This window comes from Colletotrichum acutatum (genome assembly GCF_030867785.1).
Source record: "Colletotrichum acutatum strain CBS 112980 chromosome Unknown BDZ83scaffold_10, whole genome shotgun sequence".
NCBI lineage: Eukaryota > Fungi > Ascomycota > Sordariomycetes > Glomerellales > Glomerellaceae > Colletotrichum > Colletotrichum acutatum.
The window spans coordinates 443,510-467,524 of record NW_026849004.1 but is presented as its reverse complement, the minus strand read 5'-3'; the positions used below and the strand labels follow the sequence as shown (position 1 = coordinate 467,524).

At 52.9% G+C, this 24,015-nt stretch overlaps 8 protein-coding genes and 1 non-coding gene across 9 annotated transcripts; 8 read left to right on the top strand and 1 right to left on the bottom strand.

The window, feature by feature from the left end:
* Positions 1–346: 346 nt before the first annotated feature.
* BDZ83DRAFT_604831 (retinol dehydrogenase) lies at positions 347–1,545 on the top strand. The gene has a single exon (XM_060507297.1). The coding sequence runs from the start codon at positions 494–496 to the stop codon at positions 1,406–1,408; it is 915 nt and encodes a 304-aa protein (XP_060369791.1). The 5' UTR covers positions 347–493; the 3' UTR covers positions 1,409–1,545.
* Positions 1,546–2,377: 832 nt separating this feature from the next.
* On the top strand, positions 2,378–4,458 carry BDZ83DRAFT_662452 (uncharacterized protein). Its single transcript, XM_060511071.1, has 4 exons — positions 2,378–2,615; positions 2,683–2,880; positions 2,938–3,687; positions 3,775–4,458. Exons 1-4 carry the CDS (start codon positions 2,423–2,425, stop codon positions 4,347–4,349), a joined length of 1,716 nt encoding a protein of 571 aa, XP_060369790.1. The 5' UTR covers positions 2,378–2,422; the 3' UTR covers positions 4,350–4,458.
* A 629-nt stretch (positions 4,459–5,087) lies between these two features.
* Positions 5,088–5,601, top strand: BDZ83DRAFT_727093 (uncharacterized protein; the record flags this gene model as incomplete). The annotated part of the gene is made up of 2 exons (XM_060512774.1): positions 5,088–5,149; positions 5,205–5,601. The coding sequence occupies exon 2, from the start codon at positions 5,209–5,211 to the stop codon at positions 5,599–5,601; it is 393 nt and encodes a 130-aa protein (XP_060369789.1). The 5' UTR covers positions 5,088–5,149; positions 5,205–5,208.
* A 1,541-nt stretch (positions 5,602–7,142) lies between these two features.
* BDZ83DRAFT_604827 (uncharacterized protein) lies at positions 7,143–9,154 on the top strand. Its single transcript, XM_060507296.1, has 4 exons — positions 7,143–7,737; positions 7,813–8,297; positions 8,378–8,442; positions 8,539–9,154. Exons 1-4 carry the CDS (start codon positions 7,585–7,587, stop codon positions 9,018–9,020), a joined length of 1,185 nt encoding a protein of 394 aa, XP_060369788.1. The 5' UTR covers positions 7,143–7,584; the 3' UTR covers positions 9,021–9,154.
* Positions 9,155–9,161: 7 nt separating this feature from the next.
* BDZ83DRAFT_727091 (uncharacterized protein) lies at positions 9,162–10,791 on the bottom strand (the record flags this gene model as incomplete). Its single annotated transcript, XM_060512773.1, has 4 exons — positions 10,409–10,791; positions 10,322–10,358; positions 9,790–10,234; positions 9,162–9,672 (listed from the first exon to the last, which is right to left on the bottom strand). The coding sequence occupies exons 1-4, from the start codon at positions 10,634–10,636 to the stop codon at positions 9,162–9,164; spliced, it is 1,221 nt and encodes a 406-aa protein (XP_060369787.1). The 5' UTR covers positions 10,637–10,791.
* A 925-nt stretch (positions 10,792–11,716) lies between these two features.
* BDZ83DRAFT_788730 (GMC oxidoreductase) lies at positions 11,717–13,968 on the top strand (the record flags this gene model as incomplete). The annotated part of the gene is made up of 4 exons (XM_060515685.1): positions 11,717–12,135; positions 12,270–12,432; positions 12,516–13,686; positions 13,749–13,968. The coding sequence occupies exons 1-4, from the start codon at positions 12,085–12,087 to the stop codon at positions 13,966–13,968; spliced, it is 1,605 nt and encodes a 534-aa protein (XP_060369786.1). The 5' UTR covers positions 11,717–12,084.
* Positions 13,969–14,953: 985 nt separating this feature from the next.
* Positions 14,954–15,038, top strand: BDZ83DRAFT_t47. Its single transcript has one exon. It is a non-coding gene; the product is annotated as a tRNA-Arg (tRNA).
* A 751-nt stretch (positions 15,039–15,789) lies between these two features.
* On the top strand, positions 15,790–17,222 carry BDZ83DRAFT_567873 (tricarboxylate carrier; the record flags this gene model as incomplete). Its single annotated transcript, XM_060504000.1, has 4 exons — positions 15,790–15,893; positions 16,073–16,206; positions 16,341–16,435; positions 16,512–17,222. 4 exons carry the CDS (start codon positions 15,790–15,792, stop codon positions 17,220–17,222), a joined length of 1,044 nt encoding a protein of 347 aa, XP_060369785.1.
* Positions 17,223–21,894: 4,672 nt separating this feature from the next.
* On the top strand, positions 21,895–23,025 carry BDZ83DRAFT_15935 (uncharacterized protein). The gene is made up of 3 exons (XM_060501383.1): positions 21,895–22,125; positions 22,221–22,637; positions 22,761–23,025. The coding sequence occupies exons 2-3, from the start codon at positions 22,313–22,315 to the stop codon at positions 22,913–22,915; spliced, it is 480 nt and encodes a 159-aa protein (XP_060369784.1). The 5' UTR covers positions 21,895–22,125; positions 22,221–22,312; the 3' UTR covers positions 22,916–23,025.
* Positions 23,026–24,015: the final 990 nt, after the last annotated feature.

The window sequence follows — 24,015 nt, the reverse complement described above, 5'->3', positions numbered from 1 at the left end:
GGAGTAAAGCATGTGTATCTCTGCGGCGGGAGTACAGGTTACAAGTGGACCATGTGGTGACCGGAAGGTTGCTGGTACTAGCAATATGTTGAACTAAAGAATGAAATCTAGTGGATTCTGTTCGTAATTATTATGCGATCATATACTTACCTATCCGGGCAATCAAAACCGGAGCCCGATCGGTGTGAGCCCGGCTTACTCCGGCCGGCGACTGTGCCGCAAAAGTCGCCAAGGTGCCGGATCGGGGCCCACATTCTCCGCAAGTCCGCCTACGGTATTCAGGCTCCGCCGGCTTTCAGAAACTAAGTTTCAGCCAACCCCGCTTGAGTCTAGACTTAAATTACGTCTTCGCCCTTGCTCCCGCCTGAACGGCGGCGTCGGGTGAATTATTCCACAATCTAAGCATTTTCAACAGCTTGACGTTTGAGGATTCTCTCCATCTTCACATTGCTACATCCCCATTCTGAAAATCACATATAGACAGATTACCACAATGGTGCGCTTCGCAGCTAAGGATATCCCTGACCTCACAGGCAAGATCATCCTCGTAACTGGAGGCAACATCGGCCTCGGCAAGGAAACAATCACCCAGCTCAGCAAGCACAAGCCAGCCCACATCTACCTCGGAGCCAGAAATGAGTCCAAAGCTCTGGCCGCAATCGAGGACATCAAGAAGACAGTGCCAGACGCAGCCCCCATCTCGTTCCTCGAGGTCGACCTGACGTCATTTGAGAGCATCAAGCGTGCTGCTAAGGAATTCCAGTCGAAGTCGCAGCTCCTTCACATTCTCATGAACAATGCCGGCATCATGGCATGGCCGCCTGGTGTAACAAAGGAGGGCTACGAGATCCAGTTCGGCACGAACCATATGGGACACGCTCTTCTCACCAAGCTCCTTCTGCCGACGCTGCAGCACACCGCCAAGGTCGGCCCCGATAAGGACGTGCGCATCATCTCCCTCTCCTCGGCGGCGGAGAACTGGGTTCCGAGCAACCTTTACAACTTTGACGACTTCAAGACCGACATGGCCTCCACAGGCACTTGGGCGCGTTACGGCGCGTCCAAGGTGGCAAACATCCACCACTCCAAAGCCCTTGCCAAACGATACCCTGAGATCCGCTGCATCTCAATCCACCCAGGAGCTGTCAACACGAATCTCGTCAGCGGTCCAATCGCCAGCTACCCTCTCGTCAAGCCAATCGCAGGCATCGTCACTTGGCTTGTGTCGACGCCCGTGTCAAAGGGTGCGCTGAACCAGCTGTGGGCCTCGGTCAGCCCAGATGCCGAGACTGGTGTGTTCTACTGGCCTGTGGGTCTGAAAGGCAAGGATTCTAAGAACGCGCTTAATGAAGAGCTCGCAGAGAGTCTGTGGAAATGGACGGAGAAAGAGCTAGAGCCCTACGTTTGAGGTCGTGTCGCCACCAAGGCATGTGAACTCAATTTTAGCAACGCCGTCGCGGGAATTTATGTAAGATCGCATCCATTCAAGTACCTATAAAACACATAATGTCATTGTAACCATTTGTCCCAATTCGACTTGTCATTTTTCAAGAAGGACCTTCTTATGCTTCAGCCCGCCACTCTGCAGGGTCTTCTTGAACCCTACCTTACTTACCGCTGGAAATGTTGACCACGCACGATCGTCTTGCCTGCCCACAGCTGGTACTAGCAGTGCGAGCGCATCGCTCTATTCGTAGGACTAAAAGGACATGCCGGAGCGTAACTCAATCCAGAGCATTGAGCCCTATTTTGGAATAGGAATGTGAGGCTGTGGACACTATCGAAGGCCGCAGACGACCCCTGTTGGGTTCCAGTCCCAGAACCACTGGCGCGGTGCTACTTGTTGGAGTCCAGACCTTCGACAACCCACTTACCGGGGTCCCTAATTGGCTTGATGATCGTCCGGAAACCTCTTGTCCCCGGACTCATTCGTGGGCCTGCCGCAGAGATATCCAAATTGGGTTTATTCAGCTCTCCTAAAGATGGACAAGTTCGGTCTCGGCCGCTCGAACAGGAGCACAGGCAATTGTCACGCCCACAATCGGTATCTATCACTAGCACTGTTTTGCCGGCGGTTACATACTTAGCTGTTTCTCGCTCGAATGGTGTCATTGCACTGGTCCACGACCGAGATCTGATTATCCTTGTGGGAACCGTCGAGTCCCAAATGGGCAACAAGCTGACGTTCAGCTCAAACTTCGAGGTCCCAGACCGTGGTCCATCGTCAGCATGGAAGGTGAAATTGGTAAGCCGGCCGCGACTGAGGATCCCAACGCGATCACAAGACATATTTGCAGCTTCTATTCGGTAGTCGCACCTCGTCCAGAGGATTAATATAAAGTCAAAGGGAAGTCCTCTTGCGGTATACCTATGTCTAATAATCTCTCAATCGACATAGTCCTTGCACCACCTAATCTCAACAATGACCGATCAACAAGAGCCCATCTTCACGCCAGCCAGCGGCTATGAGTCGTTTATCTACATTTACAACAAAACCAAAGTCGATTTTGCACTTGATCGGTCGAAGGCCATTTTAGGCTCTTGGGCCAAGGGATGCCCTCCAAACACAATCAAAGCCGGAGCTGAAGCCTTGATTCAACTGAACGACAGCTTTGGTATGTAACAAAACTTTGTTCTGGCTACCTTAACAGGTAATGATCGAGAGCTGATAATGCAATGAAGGCTTCTCGGGCAGCCAGGGAGAGGTCGTGTACGAGCTGTACCACCCTTCTGATCCTGACAATGCCCTCTCATTCAAAGTAGAGTTCTGTGATCCTTATGGCAGATGGAACGACAACTATCTGCGGACGAAGTCGAGCAATCCCAAGTTGGTATCTTGCCAAGTGCTGGACTACAACCTCACCGGCCACCCCTTTACAGGTACTATTCCAGTCTCCGGGTCCGCGCCGTCTCTGTCATTGTTAACAAACTTTCCAGGCCACGTTGAGGTCTACTTGGCTGAGAACTCGACAAGCGGAATGGTGGATGACGCAAACTCGTCCGACGAGACCAACAGCGACGTTCACGCAGCCTTCGAAATTGGATTCAATGGCCCACTTGGTATCAAGATCCGAGACCCAGTTCACGAAGACATCGCCATCGCCGCTTTCATCGCATCCAGGATGCGCTTCCCCAAGGGAACCGAGTACAACAATCTCGACGCTACCCAATGGGAGTACATGCGTGGTCTCCTTTGGAGCGACGACCCGCTATGTCTGTTATTCGAAGACTCCAGAGAGAGCAATAGCGAGCTGGCACTGGGCGAAAAATTTCTAGGTGACTTCTACGCCGGCTCTCCTAGCAGTCTCACACAGAGGAGCCACTTTGGAGACTTGCAATTCTTCCACGCAATGGCCGCCCAGTCGAATGAAGATCCGCACGACACTAAGGCAAACATGCTTTCTTGGTTGGAAATCATCTACAAGCTCGCGATCGGCGTTCAGGATGTGAAGGAGACTGACAGTCTTGCTGGCCGGTTCCCGACCCGTTTCTCCAGCTACTCTGATCCCTCTGGAGAAGCAAGCCTGAGACAGCTGTTCTTGGGCAGAACGCCATCTTACCGGAAGGCTAACATTTCCAAGCGTGCCTTTGGTCACTGTCTGCACATGGTTCAAGATTCGTACGCGGTGGGGCACACACTCCGTCGCCTGTCCAACCCAGGAGATCTAGATGGCAGAGATAGCGAAGGTGAGAATCCCTATGAGCCCTATCCCAATATCTCACGCTCGAATATCTCCTCTCACGTATGATCCCACGCTGACTTACCCGTCACAGGCTTCTTCAGGTTCAAGCCCGGCAAGTTCGCCAGACTAGGGCCCATCATTACCTTCCACACCTATTCTGGCCAATCCAAGCGTCACGCGCACTATGATGAGTCCAAGCAGCCCCGAAGCCCCAGGGACCTCGACTCCTTCAACCACATCATTGGCGCTCGAGACGCTATCGACAAGTCGATCAAGTTGATCAACTTTTATGCGCAAAAGACGAAGTGGGAGGATGGGGTGTGCGACTTCTTTGCCAACGAAGTGTTCGTGTTGGACTCGAATGCAACACTCAGCAACCCTCAAGTTGATGAGAGGTTCGGATCGTCAGACACGAGCAGTCAGTCGACTCTGGAGGCCGACAGTTTGGCCGATAAAGAGTATAAGCTGGGTATGGAGAGGAAAATGGCAATGCTGGAGAGCGGCCTGGCATTTTCTGGGCGTGTTCCTTCCGAGCCACGGTCCAGGTGCCTGGGTCAACTCTCACACCGATGCACGAACCCGATTTTAATGTTCTTAAAGTTACTTGTTAGTTTCATTGCGATAGCATGCGCAATGTTCTTGTTCAGGGGGTTCAGGTTGGCTTGAGTCTTATCACTGGGGCCACTAAGCCACTGAGAACCGGACCCACGATTTTCAAGGTGCAGTTGGCAGAACCTATTAATGAGCTATTAAAGATCCAAAGTAATTTGAGAGGGTAGTTTGTCGTTTAGCTTCTGTGTTGTGAGCTTCGCAACGATTTTGTGGGCTACATAACGATACTTGGTGACTAAAGTAAGGTAGATCGATAAGACCATCTATTTGGCTTCACGAATCCGTAATATTTTTTGAACAACATGATGACTATCGACGGCTCCATTATTGTCTTCGAGAACTTCGGGCTTTAGCTCGTTGCAATTATCATTGTGTCTCTGTGTCGCGACCCGGCAACTAATTTCGCATACTACATGTATCATAGTTTTGGCGCGATTCAGAACCCATGACCACAATTGCCTGCCTTGCCCGCAACAAGGTTTTCTTGACTGGCAGTAATATCACGCTTCATGCTTCAAAGAAGCCAATTGCTTGAATCAACCCGGGTTATGTTTGCCGTGGCTTCGCCTTTGCATGCCACCTTTGACGATTCGTCCAACTAGCAGAAAAAAAAGTTTTCGAGGCAACTTATTCATATTACAACTTCGTGTTTGGTGTTTGGTGTGGATCTCTGTGCGGCGCAAGTACGGAGAAATGAAGGGACAGTTAAGTCCCTGAGTAGCAAGACAATTCACAGTCACAGAGGAGATTCAACCATAAATACTGGCTCGCCAACTTGTATTCTTTGCCAAACTACAGACTCCAGAATACAGTCGATATCGAAACTGTTCTGTGGAACAGACTCTTTGCTCTTTGTAAGAATTCCTGCGCCCCATTTCGTACACTGGTACTCACACCATCTTTCCATAGCAATATGAGATTTTCATTGTTGCTCAGCATCTTAGCTCCACTTGCCAGCGCTGATGTCGGCACTGCTGGTTCTTGGTCCGTACCCTATACACCAACCAGGTGCAACGGCAACAGCCAGGATCAATTCCCTTCCAGCAACTTATTCGTTTCTGTTAGCGAAGGACTTTGGGACAATGGGGCGGCTTGCGGAAGGCAGTATCTAGTGCGATGTATTAGTTCACTTCCGCGCGCCTGCAAATCGGGTACGATTCAGGTCAAAGTGGTTGACTTTTCCAACAACCCCGTCGGTAAAAAGTCAGCTGCTGCTACCATGCATCTTTCAACTACGGCATGGGCAGAAATCGTCGACACCTCAAAGGGGGCGAACAAGGTCAACATCGAGTTTGCGCAAGTCTAGCGTAAGGACACGTAACGTTCGAGAGAAACACGAAGGCTCGGCAAATATTATAGAAACGGTTGCAATTTCTTATCATCACTTTGTGATTGTTCATGTAAACACAGCTTTAACGACGATCGAGTATCAGTAGCTCATGATTTGAATGATGAGAAAACTTGATCCTCACAAAGTGGCTCGTCATATGCTACGGGCGATGCATCCACGTGTGTTAATGCTCCGGCCTAGCGCAAATCATCTTGCCTCCCGATCAGCAAACCACATCAGTCCATTTGTAGTATTGTACCGAGACGAAATTGATGATAGGCAGATGTAGATGTGCTCGGCAGGAGCAGCATTGTTATGAGAGACAGGTGACTGTGACAGGATGCATGGATGTTGTCTTGGATGCGGATCCCGGCTCCGTCCATGCAATCAGCGAATGCTGCTGAAGGATTGGGCAAGCCAGGATTTGGATGCGGTACACCATATCTTCGCTGCGGAGATTGCAATGCACCCTTCGGCAATTGCTGTGATATACGTCGTGATATGCGAGTATCATTCATGCTACCCTTCGAATCAGCACTAACAAAAGGCCTTTGAGAAGCCACAAAGCACTTGTGGCTATAGCATGTCGCTTCTAGATACTTGCCATCCAAAAAGATTATGCCCTTCGACAACATTTACATGGATAAGGCTGGGGAAAGGGGCAGAAATTCAGGAACATTCACCAGTCTGTGGGGTTCAAGGAAACACGGCAGCGGGCCGTAGACTCGCTCTCGGACCTCCTCGTCGCAAACCGGATCGCCTCCCAGTCGCATCTCGGTCTGGTAGGCAACAACTTTAGTGGTTGACAGTGGCCGCCGCTACGGGTCACACCGACTAGGCCCGTTGCTCTCGGAGCAGCGCAGCCGAATAGGGCTTCCAGCTCCGGGTGTGTGGGAGACTAAAGACATCATTTGAGGCAACCATCTCTTATTCTAGACTTTGCTCTAGAGATGGTTTCGAACAATGGTGATACTGCTTGTTTTTGATGGTTGGCTTCGTTCTACACTAGCTAGAGGCTCTCCATCGGCATTTGCAAATGCTGTGTTCGGAGAATTAGGAAGCCTGACCAAGATGCACTAAAGTCCAGTAGCTCATAGGTATCCTTGCTATGTTTACGCGAGTTCAGACGATGCAACATTCGACGCATTGTTCCTGGCTCCGGATCATGATGGGGGCCAGCAGACCTCGTGCCTGGACTGCCCCTGAAGCCCAGTATTTGCGGTGTAACCAGGCCACGAGTTGCGGTCCACAATCCGAGTCTCTGCGTGCTTCGTTCGTACGCTGTGATGACATGCCAACTGTTCCTATGTTTAGCTGCACGTTCGCAACAGTCGCAAGTTGATGGGTCTTTAACCCTCCTTTCCTCGCGTGGCCAGCGGAAACGTTGACGAAATCGCGATGGGTGGGGAAGCTGTTGCTGACCGTTGGAATAATTATGGTTCTAGCGGGCCTTTGTGAGAACTCCTGTTGGGCAAAACCCAGTTACCGCGTGCGTGCTTTGACGTGACTGTGGACCTAGCTGTTATGGCCCCCTTGTGGATAGTGACGATCTCCTCTGCCCTTCGTTTGAATTAAGCCATGGGTACGCCGCAGAATCCATCCACAATAAGCCTCCCGATGTCTTGTTTCGGTCATTGATCGACCTGTCAAGTCGTCTCGCCCAGGTGCCTCGCCGGGACTCGAAAAGATGAGGCCCATTCAACTGCCAAGTTCCGAATCCTTCAAGCAAGGACTCAAAGACTCCGACCCTCCTTGCAACCTCTCCAGATTCGCTACCACCAATCGCTGGTCCCCGTTAAAATTGACTCGTGGAGGAGAACAAGATTTAGGGAGATGAATCGGAACCTTTAATTGTCGGGTGCCCCAACCCGGATCCCGTCTGGATCCAGCGTTATCGTCTTTTCTGTCTTTTCTCGTTTGTCTCGATTGCAAGATCGACGCAGGACGGATCTGAAGATCATGATAGGACCAGGCGGCGATGCGCCCATGGCGCTGGCCGTTCTTTGGGGCTTGACGGGTCTTGCTTTCTTCTTCGTGCTGCTGCGATTGTACACTCGACTTGTCATCCTCCAAGCGTACGGTGTGGACGACCACTTCTTCAACCTCGCTTTCGTGAGTGCCCTGGTTTACAGATAATCAGACACTGCTGCATCGCAGACCTCGACTGACACTTTTTTTTGTATTCAGTTCCTCTTCGTCGCCTACGATGTCATGCTCACAATCTCCTCCTTTTACGGCTTTGGCAGGAATATCCTAGAACTTGAGATGGAAAACGTGCCAAAAGCGATCTTGTACGAGGCAATCGGCAGCACAATCCTCGTATCCGCCATCGTCGTCTCCAAGGCCTCTCTGGCACTGTTCCTCCTCCGCCTCGTGAACACTCGCCTGCACCAGATCCTTGTCATCGCCCCCGTCATCGTTTTGTTCCTCGTCGCCTTGGCTTCTCTGCTCGTCTTCTGGTTCTCGTGTACTCCAATCAACTTCCTGTGGGACCGACTGATCCCCGACGGGAGCTGCCCCATCGACCCCGGTCCCATATCGGCGGCTGCGGGAGCTTGGAGCGTTGTCGTCGACTTTTGGTACGCCGTTACGCCGTGGGCGTTGTTGTGGAACGTTCAGATGCCGAAGAGGGAGAAGTTACTCATCAATTTGAGCATGAGTCTGGGGGTCATGTAAGCTCTGCCCGCCCCGTTGAAGGCTTGCACCTTTCACATCTGCATGCTTGAGTGACGTGAAGTTAATAGTATGGTAGTGCTGGCGTATGCGGGATTCTGAGAGCTTTGCAGCTCAAGAACCTGAGTAGTGTGAACTTCACCAGTAAGTTATCCTTACATAGACCCTCAGACCTGTACTTCCCCTGGTCACCGTCACGTATTATTGCATGAATGTATCGTTAACATGAACACTCAACAGAGGATACGGTTGCCTTGATAATATGGCATGCGGCAGAACTGGCTGTAACTCTCGTCTGCATCGGAATCCCCGTGTGCCGCCCCCTCTTCAAGGGCTGGCTCAGCAAGTGGTCATCCCGAAACGGCAGCAGGCATGGACCATACACCAGAGACATGACCGGATCTAACTTGGGGTTCGGTCTGAAGACGATCGGTGGTACCGACTACACCGTCAGGGTTGGGTTGAAGACGCCAGATTTGGACTTGGGAAGCCTCGCGGGTCGAAGCGGCGAGGGACGATTCGGAAGCGGGACAAGGTCTGCTGGAAAAGGCTTCGGCGACAACGACAGCGTGGATTCAATATTGGGGCCGGATGATCGGTACGGCCAAGGGCGGAACGTTGATATCGAAAGGTATTCCAGTGAAGAGGGGAAGGGGGGTAAGCAAAATATTCACGTCTGGGTGAAATCGGAAGTGGTTGTCAAGTCGACAGCAAGAGACTAAGGAGATACACGAAATACTGACCAGATTCAATTCGTTATGCGACTTCACTTTCCTATTTCAGGTCTTTAGTTGCTCGATGCACCTCCACTGGACAATAGACACTCGTCCCCATCGACAATGCGAGCGTGTTTACATCTCAACCTAGCGACTGACTACGGTTGTTTTTGTGACCATGATCCTCCCAGTCCGTGGGCCATCCAGATCCCCTCGCTCTTCGCCCGTACTGTCATCTGAGCTCCTTTCCGCATTAACCCGAGTCGTCGTAGTCCCCATGTTGTAGCTATCCCGGCTTCCTGCGGACTTCATGTTCCTCAACTCCCAGGCCAGATGCTCTTCGCTTTCCGACATCTGCTTGAAGCCATCGGATCGAGGGCTGTGTTTGTTGTGCAGAACAGCTATACTATTGCCAGTGGCATTGCCAGTCGCGTTCGAAGTCGCGCCATTGCCGCGTCTTTGACTTTGTAGGCTGAGACCCAGGACTCGGCCTACCGTTCTATCGAAGACGGGACGGAGCATTGGGCTGGATGCTACCATGACAGCGATGCCGGCTTGCAAGACACCGCTGACGCTGGCTATGGCGAAGCCTTTGGTAACATTGATGAAGTCGATGTTGTAAGCATAGTAGAGTCGCACACAAGAGAAGACAACCGTGCTATTGAGTGTGACGGAATCATCAGCTTGCGTTTATCATTCGCAGAGGGATCTGCCATTCATTTCGCATTGTCTCCCGACCGCTGTGGAGAAAGAGAACTGCCGATAGAAGACTTACATGAAACCAGCGCAGAATACTCCATACAGGGCAATCTTGTGCGCTCGTCGAACCTGCAGCTGGGCAACAAACTTGATGGGGAGCCCGACGATAATTATATCGGTGATGATATCGAATATTGCTACCGCAGAATACGCCGTGGTATGGTTGCCGCAAGCTCCCTGTACACTCGGATCCCACGCCATCTGTACAGGCTGGCAGATGAGGAAGCCTATCAGAGCCGTGTACAAAGCCCAGCAGACCGATAGAGCCATGGCGATCCAGGCGAAGAGCCTGAAGGTCGTTGAGTGGCCAAAGAATATGCGCTGGAGCATCCAAGTGATGCTGAGCTTGACGAAGCCCAAGGCCGCGGCGTAGAGGACTTGCGTGGCAAGCGATATTCGAAAGTAGTGGTACTTGTGCTCGTCACTGAGGTTCCATACATCATGGCCTGCGCCACCTACTACTACAGCTTCGATTGTTGAGGTATAAGTCAGTGTCCGCGCTCTCATCCCCTAAGTACCTGGCGGCGTTGAAGGGAATCTCTACATACCTAGAATGAAGCATGCTGCCGCACCATAGAATAGCAACTAAACACTAGTTAATGCTAAATGATCGTCCCAATGTGCCTCATAAGTACCTGGGCTGTGAAGTAAAGATAGTCTTCGGTCAAGTAGGGAATCTTCGTGATTTTCCGGGCCCAGACGCGGAAGATGGTCCAGCATGTGGTCAAGCAGAGCATCATCGACGCCGTAGCAACGAGAGCGGCCCCCGTCGACGTAAGAGGGGGAAACTTGTCCTGAATGATGACTGGAGCCGGCATTGCGCCACCAGCTTGACGATATCTGATGGTATTGATGCTTTCCATGACTGAAAGCAGAGAGAGAAAGATGAAAGGAACAACGAGATGTGGGAAGTCTGGCCTCAAAGGCCCTTGAAGCTGAATTTGGAGGCTGAAGCGGATAGGAGATTGTCAGGAACAGGCGCCTTTCAAATCTGGACGAACAAAGGCGTGTGGTAAAGTCGACGGTAACCGAGTAGAGGTATCCCAACTTTTCAAGTGACCTGAATTCTGATGAGCCCCTGCAACAGCACGAGTTCTGCTCGAAAACGGAAATGTCTGCGAGTGAATTGTGACAAATTTCTCTTACAGATTTCGAGGTTCGATCCGTTGCCATCTCTGCGGCGGTTCTCTTCGAGTCCACGCTGCTGGGTGTCGCACGTGCCTCAGATGCTCATGTCCTGCGGCGTCAACAATATCAAGATACCTACCTTCCGGGACTGTGGGCATTGATCTCATGCATGAGATGTGTCGGGTCTTCCTGTTTCCCGATGGAAAGCACGCAGTCATCGTCAGTCGATTGGTCCGCATAGCACAAACGAGCTGCAAAATCTGGTGATAACCCTTGTCAAAAGAGCCTGTAATTTGTGGTTATCGTGTTGGAAGTTTGTTTGCTTCACCCATGCTGCATGTCGTTGGTTGTTGGTTGCTACAGGCATCAAAGAACCAGGTCGGTGGATTATCACGCAGGATTCTGTGGGACTTGGACATGTCCATGGGTAGGCAAAGTCTACGTCTGGTTACTTGATGCAGGATAGACACGTCCGTAGCTGTGCGAGTATGTCTCCTGAGTAATATGCGTTACTCACGTCCATAATGCTTCGATTTTCTGTGGTGTTCCCGCGCGATCATAGCTATATAGTAATGTCAGTCTCAAACGGCTTTACGCCGTTGTTGCATTGTGCATCACGTCCGGAAATTTCTCATGCTGCCGAGAAAAGTCTGCAAAGGCTGTACGGCATGCCAAGTTGATGCAAAGGCGCGGCACAGCAAGCGGGATGCTGCTCAGCACCCAGGGGCTTGCGATCTCGTCTCGGTCGATTGGGTTATAAGACCGTCCGATACCCGGGGTAGGACCATGATCTTTTGGGAACTTCGTCCGGGCCCGCAAAAGGCCAGGACAGCCCCGGGGTGCGGGTCCTTCATCTAAGTCTACATCGAGCCGACGAGCACTCCTCCTCCGAGGTCTTTAGTGCGTGCTTTGATGCAACTATGTTCCAACGACTGTCCACAACGTGGATGTTTGCCTTCTTCAGACCCTAGAAAGTATGTTGGTTGTGGAAAGCATCTATGCACCTTCTACTAGGACCCTTGCATTCGAAGCTCTAGATTCGATGATACCTGGCATGTGGCGCGACAACAAACCACAAGATGGGCTGTCAACAGACCCGAACTGCATTTCGTTGGACTAAAGAGAAGGCAGCAATGTTATCGCCGGAAATGTGACGAGATCCTGCCTTGTATAAGGAGTTAGCATGGCTCTGCCAATTCTCGTCTTCGCAACTCCCTGCCAACTTGTCGCTCAAGTAAGCCAGTCATTCTTTCAGGCACTCAGCTTTCCGTCTAAGCCATGTCATTGTGGGATTTCATCGTTGTCGGCGGAGGCCTTGCCGGCTCCGTCATATCCAACAGGCTCCTCCACAAAGATCCGACCTTGAAGATCCTGCTGGTTGAAGCCGGACCCAATGTCAATGGTCTCGAGTCTATCGCGTACCCTAACACTAGCACTGGTGCCGGAAGCGACATTGACTGGGCTTATACGTCAGTTTCGCAAGCCAACGTAGACAACCGATCGATCGCGGCGCCCGCTGGCAAGGCCCTCGGTGGAGGGACGGCTATCAATGGAGGCAAGTTGTGCTTGTTGCCCAATTTTACAAAACAAGTTACTAATCATCACTCGTCTTAGCTGCCTGGGTCCGCGGCCATACTGTCGATTACGACCTCTGGGCCGAAGAGGTCGGCGATGATCGATGGAGCTACGAGGGCCAGCTTCCCTACATGAAGTTGACAGAGAAGTTCTTCGACGCCAGCATCAACCCTTCCCAGCACGGAGAAAACGGTTCCATGATCATCCAGGGCGTCACGCCCATGAACCGACACTTCCCCATGCGAGAGAAGTTGGCCGAGTCCCTCGAAGCTCTCGGTGTCTCGGCACTGCCCCAGCTCGACGCGAACGCCGGAAACCCCATCGGTTACGGAGACCTCCAGGAGAACCGCAACCAAGGGCGCAGACAACTCTCCTCGGAAGCATTCCCTCTAGACGGCGTCACCGTCATCACCAACACAATGGTTGAGAATATCCTCGTGTCCAAGAGTCCCAACAGCATCGCCATCACAGCCAAGGGCATCCGCCTGCAAAACGGAACAGAGTACTACAGCCGCAAAACGATCCTCTCCGCCGGCGCCTACCGAACCCCCCAACTTCTCATGCTCTCGGGCATCGGTCCCGCTAACGTCCTAACGGAGCACGGCATCGAGGTGAAGCTCGACCAGCCCGAGGTCGGCCAGAACATGCACGACCACATCCTCATGCCCACGGCGTGGAAGGTCAAGAACCCCTCCGAGGGCTGGGCCTACGAGTCGGACAACCCGCTCTTCAAAGAGCCTCAGTACGGCCGCGGCAACAAGATCGACTTCCTCGCCACCGTCACATTACCCAAGGAAGGCCTTGCGGCGGCCATCGCAGAGGACGAGGGCGGTGTCGCGCCGGGCCCGGAGCACCCGCTCCTCCGCCAGGATCGCGCGCACGTCTCCCACACGTTGCAGTACAACGGCGCCTCGACCGACGGCTCTGCTGTCCATATGCTGTCCATCGTGCTGATCGATACCTCGCGGGGCTCGGTGGGTATCTCGTCGGCCAACGTCAGCGACCCGCCCGTCATCGACCCGAACTACCTCAGCACGGCGGTGGACAGGTACGCTGTGCAAGAGGCTCTCAAGTTTGATACTAGGCTCCTGGGAAGCGATCTGACGCCCGTCGGTCGCGAGATTCTTGATGGGGAGCTCACGGCTGACACGCCTTTGACGGTGGATTCCCCTGACGAGGCCTTTGCTGCGCGTGCCCGCCAGGTTGCAGGGTAAGTTTCCGAGGTTGTCATCCCCGTTGGCCAGGAAGATTGGTCTAACATTTTAAACACAGATCATGCTTCCATCCCAGCGGAACGGTGTCCATGGGCAAGGTTATCAACACCGACCTCAGCGTCAAGGGCGTTGACGGGCTTTTCGTCGCCGACTCGTCCATCTTCCCGGTCTCCATCTCGGCCAACCTACAGGTTGCCATGTACGCCATGGCGCTCCAGGCTGCGGACATTATTGGGGAGCACGGGAGCAAGTGTCGTCAGATCGGGACCACCTTATAATGAGGTGTCTGTGATGATGATATGATGTGTGAGATAGCACAATGATCAAGTTTTAACAACCAAGTTTTGAAATGAGAAAGGCTCCAGTCTTTGACCTCAGGTTTTGAGTTTGGGGACTACCTCTCAGTATCCTGCCCCTCGGTGTTCACTTCAGAAATGCTCTTTCAGTACTCAGAGTATGTGATGAACATAGTGTTGTTCGTATTGTTTTACTCGTTGTTCAGGTAAAAGCCGATCTGGTTGCAGGGCAGGCTACATCGTCCCGTGTCAATGTGTAAGTGGAGCGGAGGAAAGCTCAGTTATCTGGATGCTCAAAGTCATGAGTAGTTGTGAGTGTTCAATCCGCCGCGCTAACAATTTGATACTTCCTTTCGGCCTCCTGCCTGTGTTGGGTATTGAAAGCTTGATTTTCTTGATGACCTATTTGATATCTGGTGTCTGATGCGAATTTCAGCGCTGTGTGAGTGAGTTCTCCGTGAACATATCGAAGAATATGTTTCCGGATGGTACATCTAGACGTTGAGACACATAGAGTCCCTCACTCGTTACGTTACCATCATAACTACAATATCTTCTCTTCTTAAGACTACATAAGCACAATCGTAAAGAGGGGAGACAGAAACCAGGATACTCATGCTCCACTGACAGACTCAACATTGGAGTTCACCAAGCGAGACCCTATGAGAGCTGGGGTTCAGCTTGAAATTGGACTAACTCAACTCCTCAAGACCAGAAAACGTCAAGAACTGTATGGCTCTCGATGTCTCCCCGCACGACAAACCGTCCCGACCTCGCATCGGCACGCCCCCCGGCCGCTTCAAGCCGAAGACGGGACGGAGAAGGCACTCACGAGCTACAAGTCGCAGCCCAGGCGAGCTCGACAGTTCCCCGCAGTGGCAAGTTTCCCCGCCATCAGGCGGCGGCGCACTGACCACCTTATGCTACACCCTACATGGGTTGCCAAATTTCCAGCCTTTGCCAACCAGGCCTGCTGGCGAAATGGCATCGCGTCACATTTCGGCTCCTTAGTCTCTCTGTGAAGATTGTAGGTTCGATCCCTACGTAGGTCGGTCTAATCTTTTGCCTTTTCCGCCATTGAAGCTACGTCTGTGGTGTTTTTTTTTTTTTTCTTTCTTTTTTCTTTTCTCTACGATTGCTTCTGGCATGGACAGCTGCGTTTCTGGATTCAGGTCTTTTGAATTTCATTAATCTTACTCTTCCACCGTCTTTCTACTGAGTTGCACCGTCAGCATTCTCGCTGCACCGTCACAAGCCGTCCGTCCTTTACCTTATCGTCAGGGCCTGCCGAACGCCCTGCAGTGACAATAACGCCCTACTGCGACAACCAGGGCCCGCGTCCACCCGCCGCCAGCTGCAGCGAAGTTCAGGGTCCAAGCTCCGTGATCCAATCATTTCTCTCGGATAACCTACCTCTGGGCCTTGGGGGTCCTGTCTTTCCCCCAAATCCCACCGATCTCGGGAGCTCACCCGACGATAGCCCATCCTATCCGTTCCTGCTATCAAAAAAACCACCAAGCCCAATCCAAATCCCACGAGAACCCTCACTCACACCGCAATCACCTTTCCCCCCTCCCCCAAGACCGCCGTACCACCAGCGTTCGTCGGCACCGCTCCCGCCTTCTTTGGTCGCGTGGCATTGCATTGCATTCGGTTTTACCCCTCACTTGTGCCCATTGGGACATATTTACCCTCGAGCAGAGCTCTCAATTGCGGGAGACATACAAAGAAAGCTTCGCGACGATCCCCGTTGCCTCTCAAATCGCTTCACTACCAAGACACGCCTCGAACCTCTCGCCCGATATGTCGGCCTCCCTTCCCGGTAGCCGCGAGCTGCCCGCCTCGCAGTATGATCTCAGCACATACATGGGCCGCGTACGGCACAACCTGGGTCTCACCGACCCGAGGTACGTCCAAATCCACAGACCCTCCTAGTCGCGCATCGCATCGCATCGTCACGATCATGACTCTTTGCGCGCGTTTGTCCCAACATCACCACTACCTAAGCCTCCTCCCTCTACCCTCACCCAGACCTCTCCCGCCATAGGACCAAGACAATCTACTAACATGGCTCCCCAATCAACAGCACCCTCCTCGTCGGCAGCACCGGTCTCGAGCAAGCAAAGTCCCTTCTCACCGACTACAAGCAGGGCAAAATCCCGACAATGACCCCCGAGCTCTGGCAGGCCAAAAAGGTCGTCGACTCGACCCTCCACCCAGGTGCGACGAGCCCATGAGAACAAAAAAGACACTGCCTCTTTGCGACAAAGGGCTCGTTGCTTGTTTGCCTTCTTCTCCCCCTCGGTTCCCCAGTGACTAACACGCGGCGCACTCGCGCACCTCACCCCGTGTAGACACCGCCGAACCCGTCTTCCTCCCCTTCCGCATGTCCGCCTTCGTCCTGACCAACTTGGTCGTCACAGCTGGCATGCTCCAGCCCGGCCTCGGAGTGAGTTGGAGCCCCAAGAAGAAGAAGGAAGAAGGGAAGGAAAAGTGCAGTCCTAACACACAAGTTCCACGAACAGACAGCAGGCACAATCGCATGGCAAGTCGTCAACCAGTCCCTCAACGTAGCCATCAACTCGGCAAACGCAAACAAGTCCTCCCCGCTATCCTGGCGCAAGCTCGGCGAGTCCTACGCAATGGCTGTCTCCGTCTCCTGCGGTGTAGCCGTCGGCCTCAACAAGCTCGTGCCCCGGCTCAAGAACCTCACCCCCGCGACCCGCACCACGCTCACCCGCCTTGTCCCCTTCGCCGCCGTAGCCTCGGCCGGTTTCCTCAACGTCCTCCTCATGCGCGGCGAGGAGATGCGCAAGGGCATCGACGTCTTCCCCGTCGTCGCGGAGAAGACGCAGGCCGCCGAGACCAAGGAACAACAGGCTGTTGAAGGCGCCGCAGCCAGCAGCCAACAACCCCAATCCCTAGGCCGCAGCAAAAAGGCGGCCCAAATCGCCGTCGGCGAGACCGCCTGCTCTCGCGTCTTCAACTCCACGCCCATCATGGTCATCCCCCCTCTCGTCCTCGTCCGCCTGCAGGCCCAGCAGTGGCTCAAGCAGCGGCCCCGCCTCACCGTGCCCGTCAACCTCGGCCTCATCCTCGTGACCAGCTACGCCGTCCTCCCGCTCGCCCTCGCTGTGTTCCCCCAGCGACAGAGCATCAGCGCGGACAAGCTCGAGCCCGAGTTCCACGGACGCGGTGGCGAGGGCGGTCTCGTTGTGTTCAACAGGGGTATCTAGATATTTTCTTTATATTCTCTCTTGCATTCTCTCGTTTGTTATCATACCAACGCTTGTGGAATATCAAAGGCATTGCAAAGCGGAACTTGTATCAAGCGCAGGAAAGCTCAAAAGCAAGATTAGGCGGCGGCGGGGACGTAATCGAGACACGGATGGTCGAAGGTCCTCGTCGCCTACGTGATGCGATACAGGCAAGTCTTGCCGAAGCAGTCTTATTCTGACTACCATACCCCATGACACCGTCCATCTGCCCTGGCATATCTGTCGCAATCGCATCCGTCAGTCAAGGGGGGGGGGGGCAAAGACTCAAAGGAGGAGTGTAATTCCTCTGTCCATTCACCCCCGGACGAGCGTACTATGGGATAGAGAACCCGGTATCAGATCGGACGTTGAAAGTGTTTCACGCAGCCACAAAAGTCATTCTTGGCAAACACCACGGTCATCTTCCCCGTCCAGAATTCTCTGAACCGTGGACATGGTATGATGGGCATCAACTGGCTGATGGGTTATATGCATAGCATGCGGAAATCTGTGTCCAGATACATGCCTTACTCAGGGGGGGGGGGCAACGCGTAGAATTAGCTTGTAGCCAGATGGACAAAATTGTCCGCAATGGAGACAAGAACTTTAAATACGTCACGGGAAGCCCTCGTGATATTCAAGTTGAACTGTGTTAGCCAAATACTGGAACAAAAATGGTGATAAACCATGGACAGCAAGCAAAGCGGTATGCAAATGTGAGCAAAACATCGCTTCTCTCTCTCCAATTTACACCACCATAACATACACTCTGGAAGACGGAACAACGTTGTACAACCATGACGACAAGCGGCAGCCAAACACACCAGTCTTGACAAAAGTATTCCAGACCACGCCGCTTGTGTGCTTCTGCGCTTGTGTGCTTCGACAGGCACGACCACACCACCACCTCGACAATTCGAGGACGGGACAATTACGAACTTGGTCTTGGAATCGCCACCAACGGGCACCAAAAAAGGAGGGGCGGGATGACAGACGGGGTCAGCGGGGTTGCTTACTTACATCTTATCGAGGCAGGCTTAGGCTCCGTGTAGACAAACCAAGACAGTTCAGTCCCGTCAATTATAGTCTATCGAGGGCGGCACATGTCAACCTTCTGGTGGCTTCTACAGATGTTCTTCGTAGTTAGTTTGATAAGGGCGAGGTCTGGGAATCATGGATATCATGGAAGTCCCTTTATGCGGGAAGTAGGCGTCAATCAGCATATCAACAACCGTTGTGTCCTAATTACCTCAGTCTGTTTTCTGGCCTCGGACGATGAGGTCCCCGGCGCTATTCATCCGACACCTCTCCAGTATGGCTCCTCCTCATCTACTTTACGATGAGACAGAATGTTGAGGATAGTGCGGGAGTTCATGGTTTTATCAAAGCTGTCCTCTTATAATGCAATATATGTTTTCTCCGCGAGCCCGCTACAAAAGCCATCTGCAGCCCCCGGGTGACATTTCGTCCCCCGATTACATGCATGCAAAGGGTGGAGACGAGCGTACCTGCGACGCAAGCACGGATCACGGGCTCTAGGAAGAAGGGAAAAGAAAGCTCAATGGCCCGACGGCATGTTTGCGTTCAAGGAACTGAAACTTTCCAGCCGTCAGTGGTGGCAGGTGGCAGTAGCACGCTCTGCCTGGGATAATGCATGGTTTGAGAGCGTCGAGACTGAGAGGAAAGTCGCAATTTGCTATTCAGCTCGGGTGCAGATGCTCGTCTGCCCATGCTGGCACGATTGATCCATTACCCGGCATCGCTTGTCTTGACAGGACGGCCGGACAACCCCCCATCAAAACGTTGAATGATCTTAATGAGGGGGAAATATAGGCCGCTTGTTCTGGGCCTCTCATCACCAATGTTTCGCGGCGAGGCACACCTTCTAGGCTTATGCTTGTCTAGTCTCGGTTGCCACGGGCTCAGTATCCTGGAGTCATGCAGGCACTTTACGCCACGTACCGAACAGGTACACCGTGAAGACACGCGCGGAGGTCGTTGCGACAGTGTGCCGCTCTCCTCTTAAAAGTCTCTCGAAGCTGTCGAGTCTTGGTGAAGGAAACGATTGACAACCGTGTGACATCGATCGTGAATATCGAGTCCGGCTCTACAATTTTCCATTGGAGAATTTTGCAGTGTGGTGAAGAACGACAAACCTGTTACCACGGGAGTATGATGGAGCTGCGTGAGCCTTGACTCTTGAGATGCAGTTGCGTGTGCAGGCATGATGTTGGTCGGAGAGAGGGGCCGGTGACAGCACAGATTTCCCTCTGTCCACTCCGCCCTGCCCTTCTCTGTGCTGATAACCTGGTCTCCCAATAAAACTCGAAAAAGACGTTCACAAGCCTCCTGCCTGCCTCTTTACGCTCAAGTCGGGTATTCCTCACTGCCTCCGAGCCTCCTCACAAGCGTCGCGATGGCTGCGACCCTTTGCCTCCTCTCCCCACCGCATTATGAACTGCACCCATGGTTGGTCGATGGAGAGAGAAGGTATTGCTCCTCAAAAGCCCCATTGGCGCACCTTTGGACGGGAAGCAGGGATGTGGACACTAAGGAGTGCTTGGGGATTCGCCGATGATTGTGCTGCCAGTGTGCACTGTTGGGTTGCCATAGAGGAGACGGTGGGATCAGATCAAAAGCAGCGGTATCCATAGGGATGTCAAGCCAGAAAAGGCGGCCAGTGCTGGCTGGCTGAATAAGTAGGTCAAACGTTTCCATTTCCGTGGCTCCATGCTGAAGCGTTTGCTGTCTTTCCTTGACTGTGCATCTTGGTACGGATCATTGTTTCCATTAGCTTTTTCGGCGCGATCAGATCTTGGGCGACTGCGTGGAATGTGTGGATCATGCTTTTGGGCCGTGTTTGGACTGATGCTCAACGCCGCCAACCGCCAGCCGGCGGCGGTAACTAGGTTGTTGAAGTTTCCGGTGCCATGCCATAAGGTGATGCAATATTCAAGGAGCAAGAACAACCAGAGTGGTTGTAGCTGCGGACGAGGAGTCGATCAGAAGTATGAGAATAATCGGTCATGGCGAGACGAGGTGAAGTTTAAAGCCGGTATCAGGACCCATTTAGGACACTCATCCGGTCTGCAGTATTGGATCCTTCTGACGTATTGCAGCAGCCAAAGGCCATGGGATTTCGGAGCAAACCAGCGTGATGATGACCAGGCATCGTTTCCTCGAAGTAAAGTAAACTGTGCAGGGCTATCTTTTTTGTCAGCACGGAGCCCCGATATGTCAGGCTGCCGTTGCGTGCTGGTTTGCCCTGCCCACCGTGGAGCGGTAGCACTGGGCTGGGGCTGGTTGGCGGGGACTGGCTCCATTCATCCAACCTTTTCGTTTGTCCATCCATCGTGAAGGCGGCTGGTGAGGTGTGCGTGTGTGCGCTCCGTTTGAATGGTCAGACCAAGCCGGTCCAGTCCAGTCCAGTCGCGGCCATCCCAGGCTACTAGTAATGGTAGCTCAGGTGTGTGATATTATTCACACAAGTACTGGTTGAGAAGCAGCGATCGAGTACAACGCAACTGCGAGAGAAAAGAGTAAAGGCTGGTACGCTGGGCATGACTATACAGTGATGGAGTGACAGAGTGACGGAGCAGCAGCGGCAACGGCAGGCCATCACTCGCTGTGCAACGACGTGACTTTGAAAGAGGCGACTTGCCCAGGCTGGCGGGACGCTAAACCCGTCTGGAAGATTGTCGTGGAGGCAGATTGGCGGGCAGCAAAGTTGGGGTGGAGGGCGGGCTCCAGAGCGACCCGCCAAGTGCGTAAAGTGGGTGAGAGGAGGAGCGAGAAGGGTGAAGGGCGAAGCGTGAAGCCGTCGGCGGCCACTGGTTTGGCGTGTCTTTAATTTTGCGAGCGTGACAAGTAAGTCAAGCCTTGGGCGAAGTCATCGGACATGGGTTCCTTGGGCGCACGACCACAAGGGTACAATGCTGTATGTATTCGCATTTCGAGATGATACCGATACATGGCCGTTGCCGTATATCTGGTCGGTCCCTTGAGGACGAGGATGGAAAGAAAGAGTGATGAAAGCAGTTGGGCGTGAAGACGGATAGATCCTCAGAATAGGTATCGACAGAGTCTTGAATACCGCCAAATTCCTCCCATGCCACAATCCCGGTTATGAAGATGTGGTTGAGGGACTCGAGGCCTTGTCGGTGGTGTGTTTTCTGTCTGGAAGAGGAAAGAGCCAGCGGGAGCCGTCCGGTTGGAGCTTGGAGAGACAGAGAAGGATACCTGGAAGTGTGTCGGGTGCGTGCCAATTTACGCCTGTATCGAGGAGAGGGCAACCGAATGACTTTGTTGGAAAACGGTGCGGCGTATCAAGAGTTAAAGACTGCATTTTGTGTAAAGTAAGGTATCTTAGACAGACAAGAATGTGGGAGCAATATTCCGCACGACGATGACAGTCTAAAGACGCTAGAATGCGGCCAGACGGACGGTCCCATTCACGCCATTGAAGCACCGCATGAGAAGTAGCGTCATTCCTTCGTGGCTCCTTCCGTCCTTCTACGCAGTAGGTACAGTGTCATCGCTGGTTTCCATCTTACCTACGGTAAACTGCCTTAGGTGGGCAGGTGTATTCCGTACTTTAGGTTACTCTTGCCGCTCTCGTTCTTGCCTCACCAGAAATGGCGGGGCATTCGTCCTTTCTTCTTTCTAAAACACATACCTCTCTACCTATCCTGTACTTGCCTCGAGCCTTCGACTTGCCATTTGTCTTACGGCTTACCTACTGAAGGCACCTCACTTTGGTTTAGGAACTTGAATACGGGTCTGGCAGACGATGGAATGAAACCTACAAAGAAGTCGGAAACCACCCGTAATGTCGAACCGCCAAAGCCCCCCGAAATAAAGTACGGGGCCCTGGAAATATGGTGTGCGTCAAGACCGAAATGCCCTGTCCCTCACATCGGCGACAAGCCCCTTGTTCCTGCCGGATGTACAGTAGGCGAGAGGCTAAAAGCACGGAAGCACCTGCAAGTTGCAGCCCATCCAAGTACCTCCCGTCTCGTCCTGTCTGAATCGAAGCACCAAGCCCGAGATTCCCTTCCGAGGGGAGCCATATGCTCAAGACACTGTCGCTTGCTACGTTACGGTCGATGATCCGGCGGGCACAGATTGACAACCTGGAACACGCCCTATCTCGCTTGATAAGGAACAATATTCCGTACCCAATATGGAAAGACTGCCAAAGTTCCCTAGCTTTCTGCCTTGCCACATCATCACAAGTACGAACACTTCACCTCTGTTCAAATCTCATCACCGCCAGGTCCTTGTTGCTCGAATTCTGCCTTAGAGACGGCCTCAAGCCTCTGGCGCATGTCGGATCAAGTTGGACAAATCTGGTGCTGCACTGCTTCCGCTGCGACAAGGACGTTCTGGATGATGGTGAGTGGGCGCTCACGATAAGATACTTGCGTCATGGCATCGGTCTGCAGTCGTTGTCAAGTACCTGCCTTGGTCAATCCGAAGCTAAGGTACATGCGCCATCTGACAGAGGCGCGCAAGCAGGCGTGGTAGGGCACAGTCTCCAAGTACCTCCATCCTGCGCTTCGCCCAGGCTCCACTCTCACACACTCCGATATACCTCTAGGAATACAGGCGCTGAGGCGGAAATCTTGTACCTCTGGAGTCTGGAAGGCACGAAGGGTAACAGATATCCGTAGATATTCCCACCTCAGGTCTAGAGAAGGAACTGACATAGATGCTCTTGAGCCATTTGGAAGAGGCATGAGATGCAGCGAGTTATGACACTTTCCCGGCAGAGACAAATAGAACTCTGATGGAGAGACCAATACCCGACAGCCGCAGCTTTGTTAAATAGCGACCGGCTTGATTTATTATGCTTCCCGGTGCACATCAGCCTTAGGTTCCCTCCATACCCTGTCAGGACTCAGTGGTCCCTTGATTGTCCCGGGCTGCACTCGACTCGACTCGACGCGCGAGAAAGAGACTGGAACCTGTCCATCTTGCCGCCTTCTGCCTTGGCTGGAAGTGGGCTGAACTGGAGACTATGTTGAAACCGTGAGCAGAACTCTTCCTATTTACTATACATCTTGTCAGCTTTCCATTCCGAGGTGAACGGGGAAAGTAAAGGAAAATGGAAAGGCAACCAGTCCCTCGTCTCACTGCGTGGCAGGCACATTTCATGACTGGGTACCTACCTACCTTAACCTGACCAGAAGTAGCCGAAATGCGCGGGCCAGCCGCCCGACTACCTGCCTCTGGTCAAAGGTACTTCTGCCTGTGTGTGTCTGACAGCGTAACGACATGTATCCCACATTGGAGATTCTTAACCAACGTAACCTTCCCTCTTCCCCATCTCGTCTCTTCCGCCGCCTGTCGTCCTCGTCCACTTTGGCTGCTTCCATTTCCGCTCCCACAGGCACTCGTTCACACGCACACTATCAAAAGTCACCAAAGTACACGCCCATACGCCCAGTTAGTCCCGTCACCCACACCCACCTCAATCATCAGGTCCATTCATTCGTTCATTCCGCTTGGCTTCATCGCCCGCGTCCAGCACTCCCAAAGTCACAGTGTGTCCTCCACCACCAAGCCCCCCTCATCCTGTCTTGTCCTCTCGTGCTCGTCCCTCAGGCCGTCAATTCTCCACAATTGGTCGCCTCCTCCCGTCAGGGCCCTCCACTTTGCTCACCTCACCAACTGCTCCCCACGGACCAAGAGAGTGAAGCGACCGGTCATCCCTCGGAACTTCGTCACTTTTTTTTGGACCACAACGTCCAGCCCATCCACCGTGGGCACT

What these genes read in the sequence shown, in the direction of transcription:
- BDZ83DRAFT_662452 (XM_060511071.1), top strand. Translation starts at nt 2,423, where the DNA reads ATGACCGATCAACAAGAGCCCATCTTCACGCCAGCCAGCGGCTATGAG. An exon ending in TCAACTGAACGACAGCTTTG is followed by an intron (nt 2,616 to 2,682) that starts GTATGTAACAAA and finishes AATGCAATGAAG; the next exon opens with GCTTCTCGGGCAGCCAGGGA. An exon ending in CACCGGCCACCCCTTTACAG is followed by an intron (nt 2,881 to 2,937) that starts GTACTATTCCAG and finishes CAAACTTTCCAG; the next exon opens with GCCACGTTGAGGTCTACTTG.
- BDZ83DRAFT_15935 (XM_060501383.1), top strand. Translation starts at nt 22,313, where the DNA reads ATGCTCAAGACACTGTCGCTTGCTACGTTACGGTCGATGATCCGGCGG. An exon ending in CAAGGACGTTCTGGATGATG is followed by an intron (nt 22,638 to 22,760) that starts GTGAGTGGGCGC and finishes GCGCGCAAGCAG; the next exon opens with GCGTGGTAGGGCACAGTCTC.
- BDZ83DRAFT_604831 (XM_060507297.1), top strand. Translation starts at nt 494, where the DNA reads ATGGTGCGCTTCGCAGCTAAGGATATCCCTGACCTCACAGGCAAGATC.
- BDZ83DRAFT_604827 (XM_060507296.1), top strand. Translation starts at nt 7,585, where the DNA reads ATGATAGGACCAGGCGGCGATGCGCCCATGGCGCTGGCCGTTCTTTGG. An exon ending in ACTTCTTCAACCTCGCTTTC is followed by an intron (nt 7,738 to 7,812) that starts GTGAGTGCCCTG and finishes TTTTGTATTCAG; the next exon opens with TTCCTCTTCGTCGCCTACGA. An exon ending in AGCATGAGTCTGGGGGTCAT is followed by an intron (nt 8,298 to 8,377) that starts GTAAGCTCTGCC and finishes ATAGTATGGTAG; the next exon opens with TGCTGGCGTATGCGGGATTC.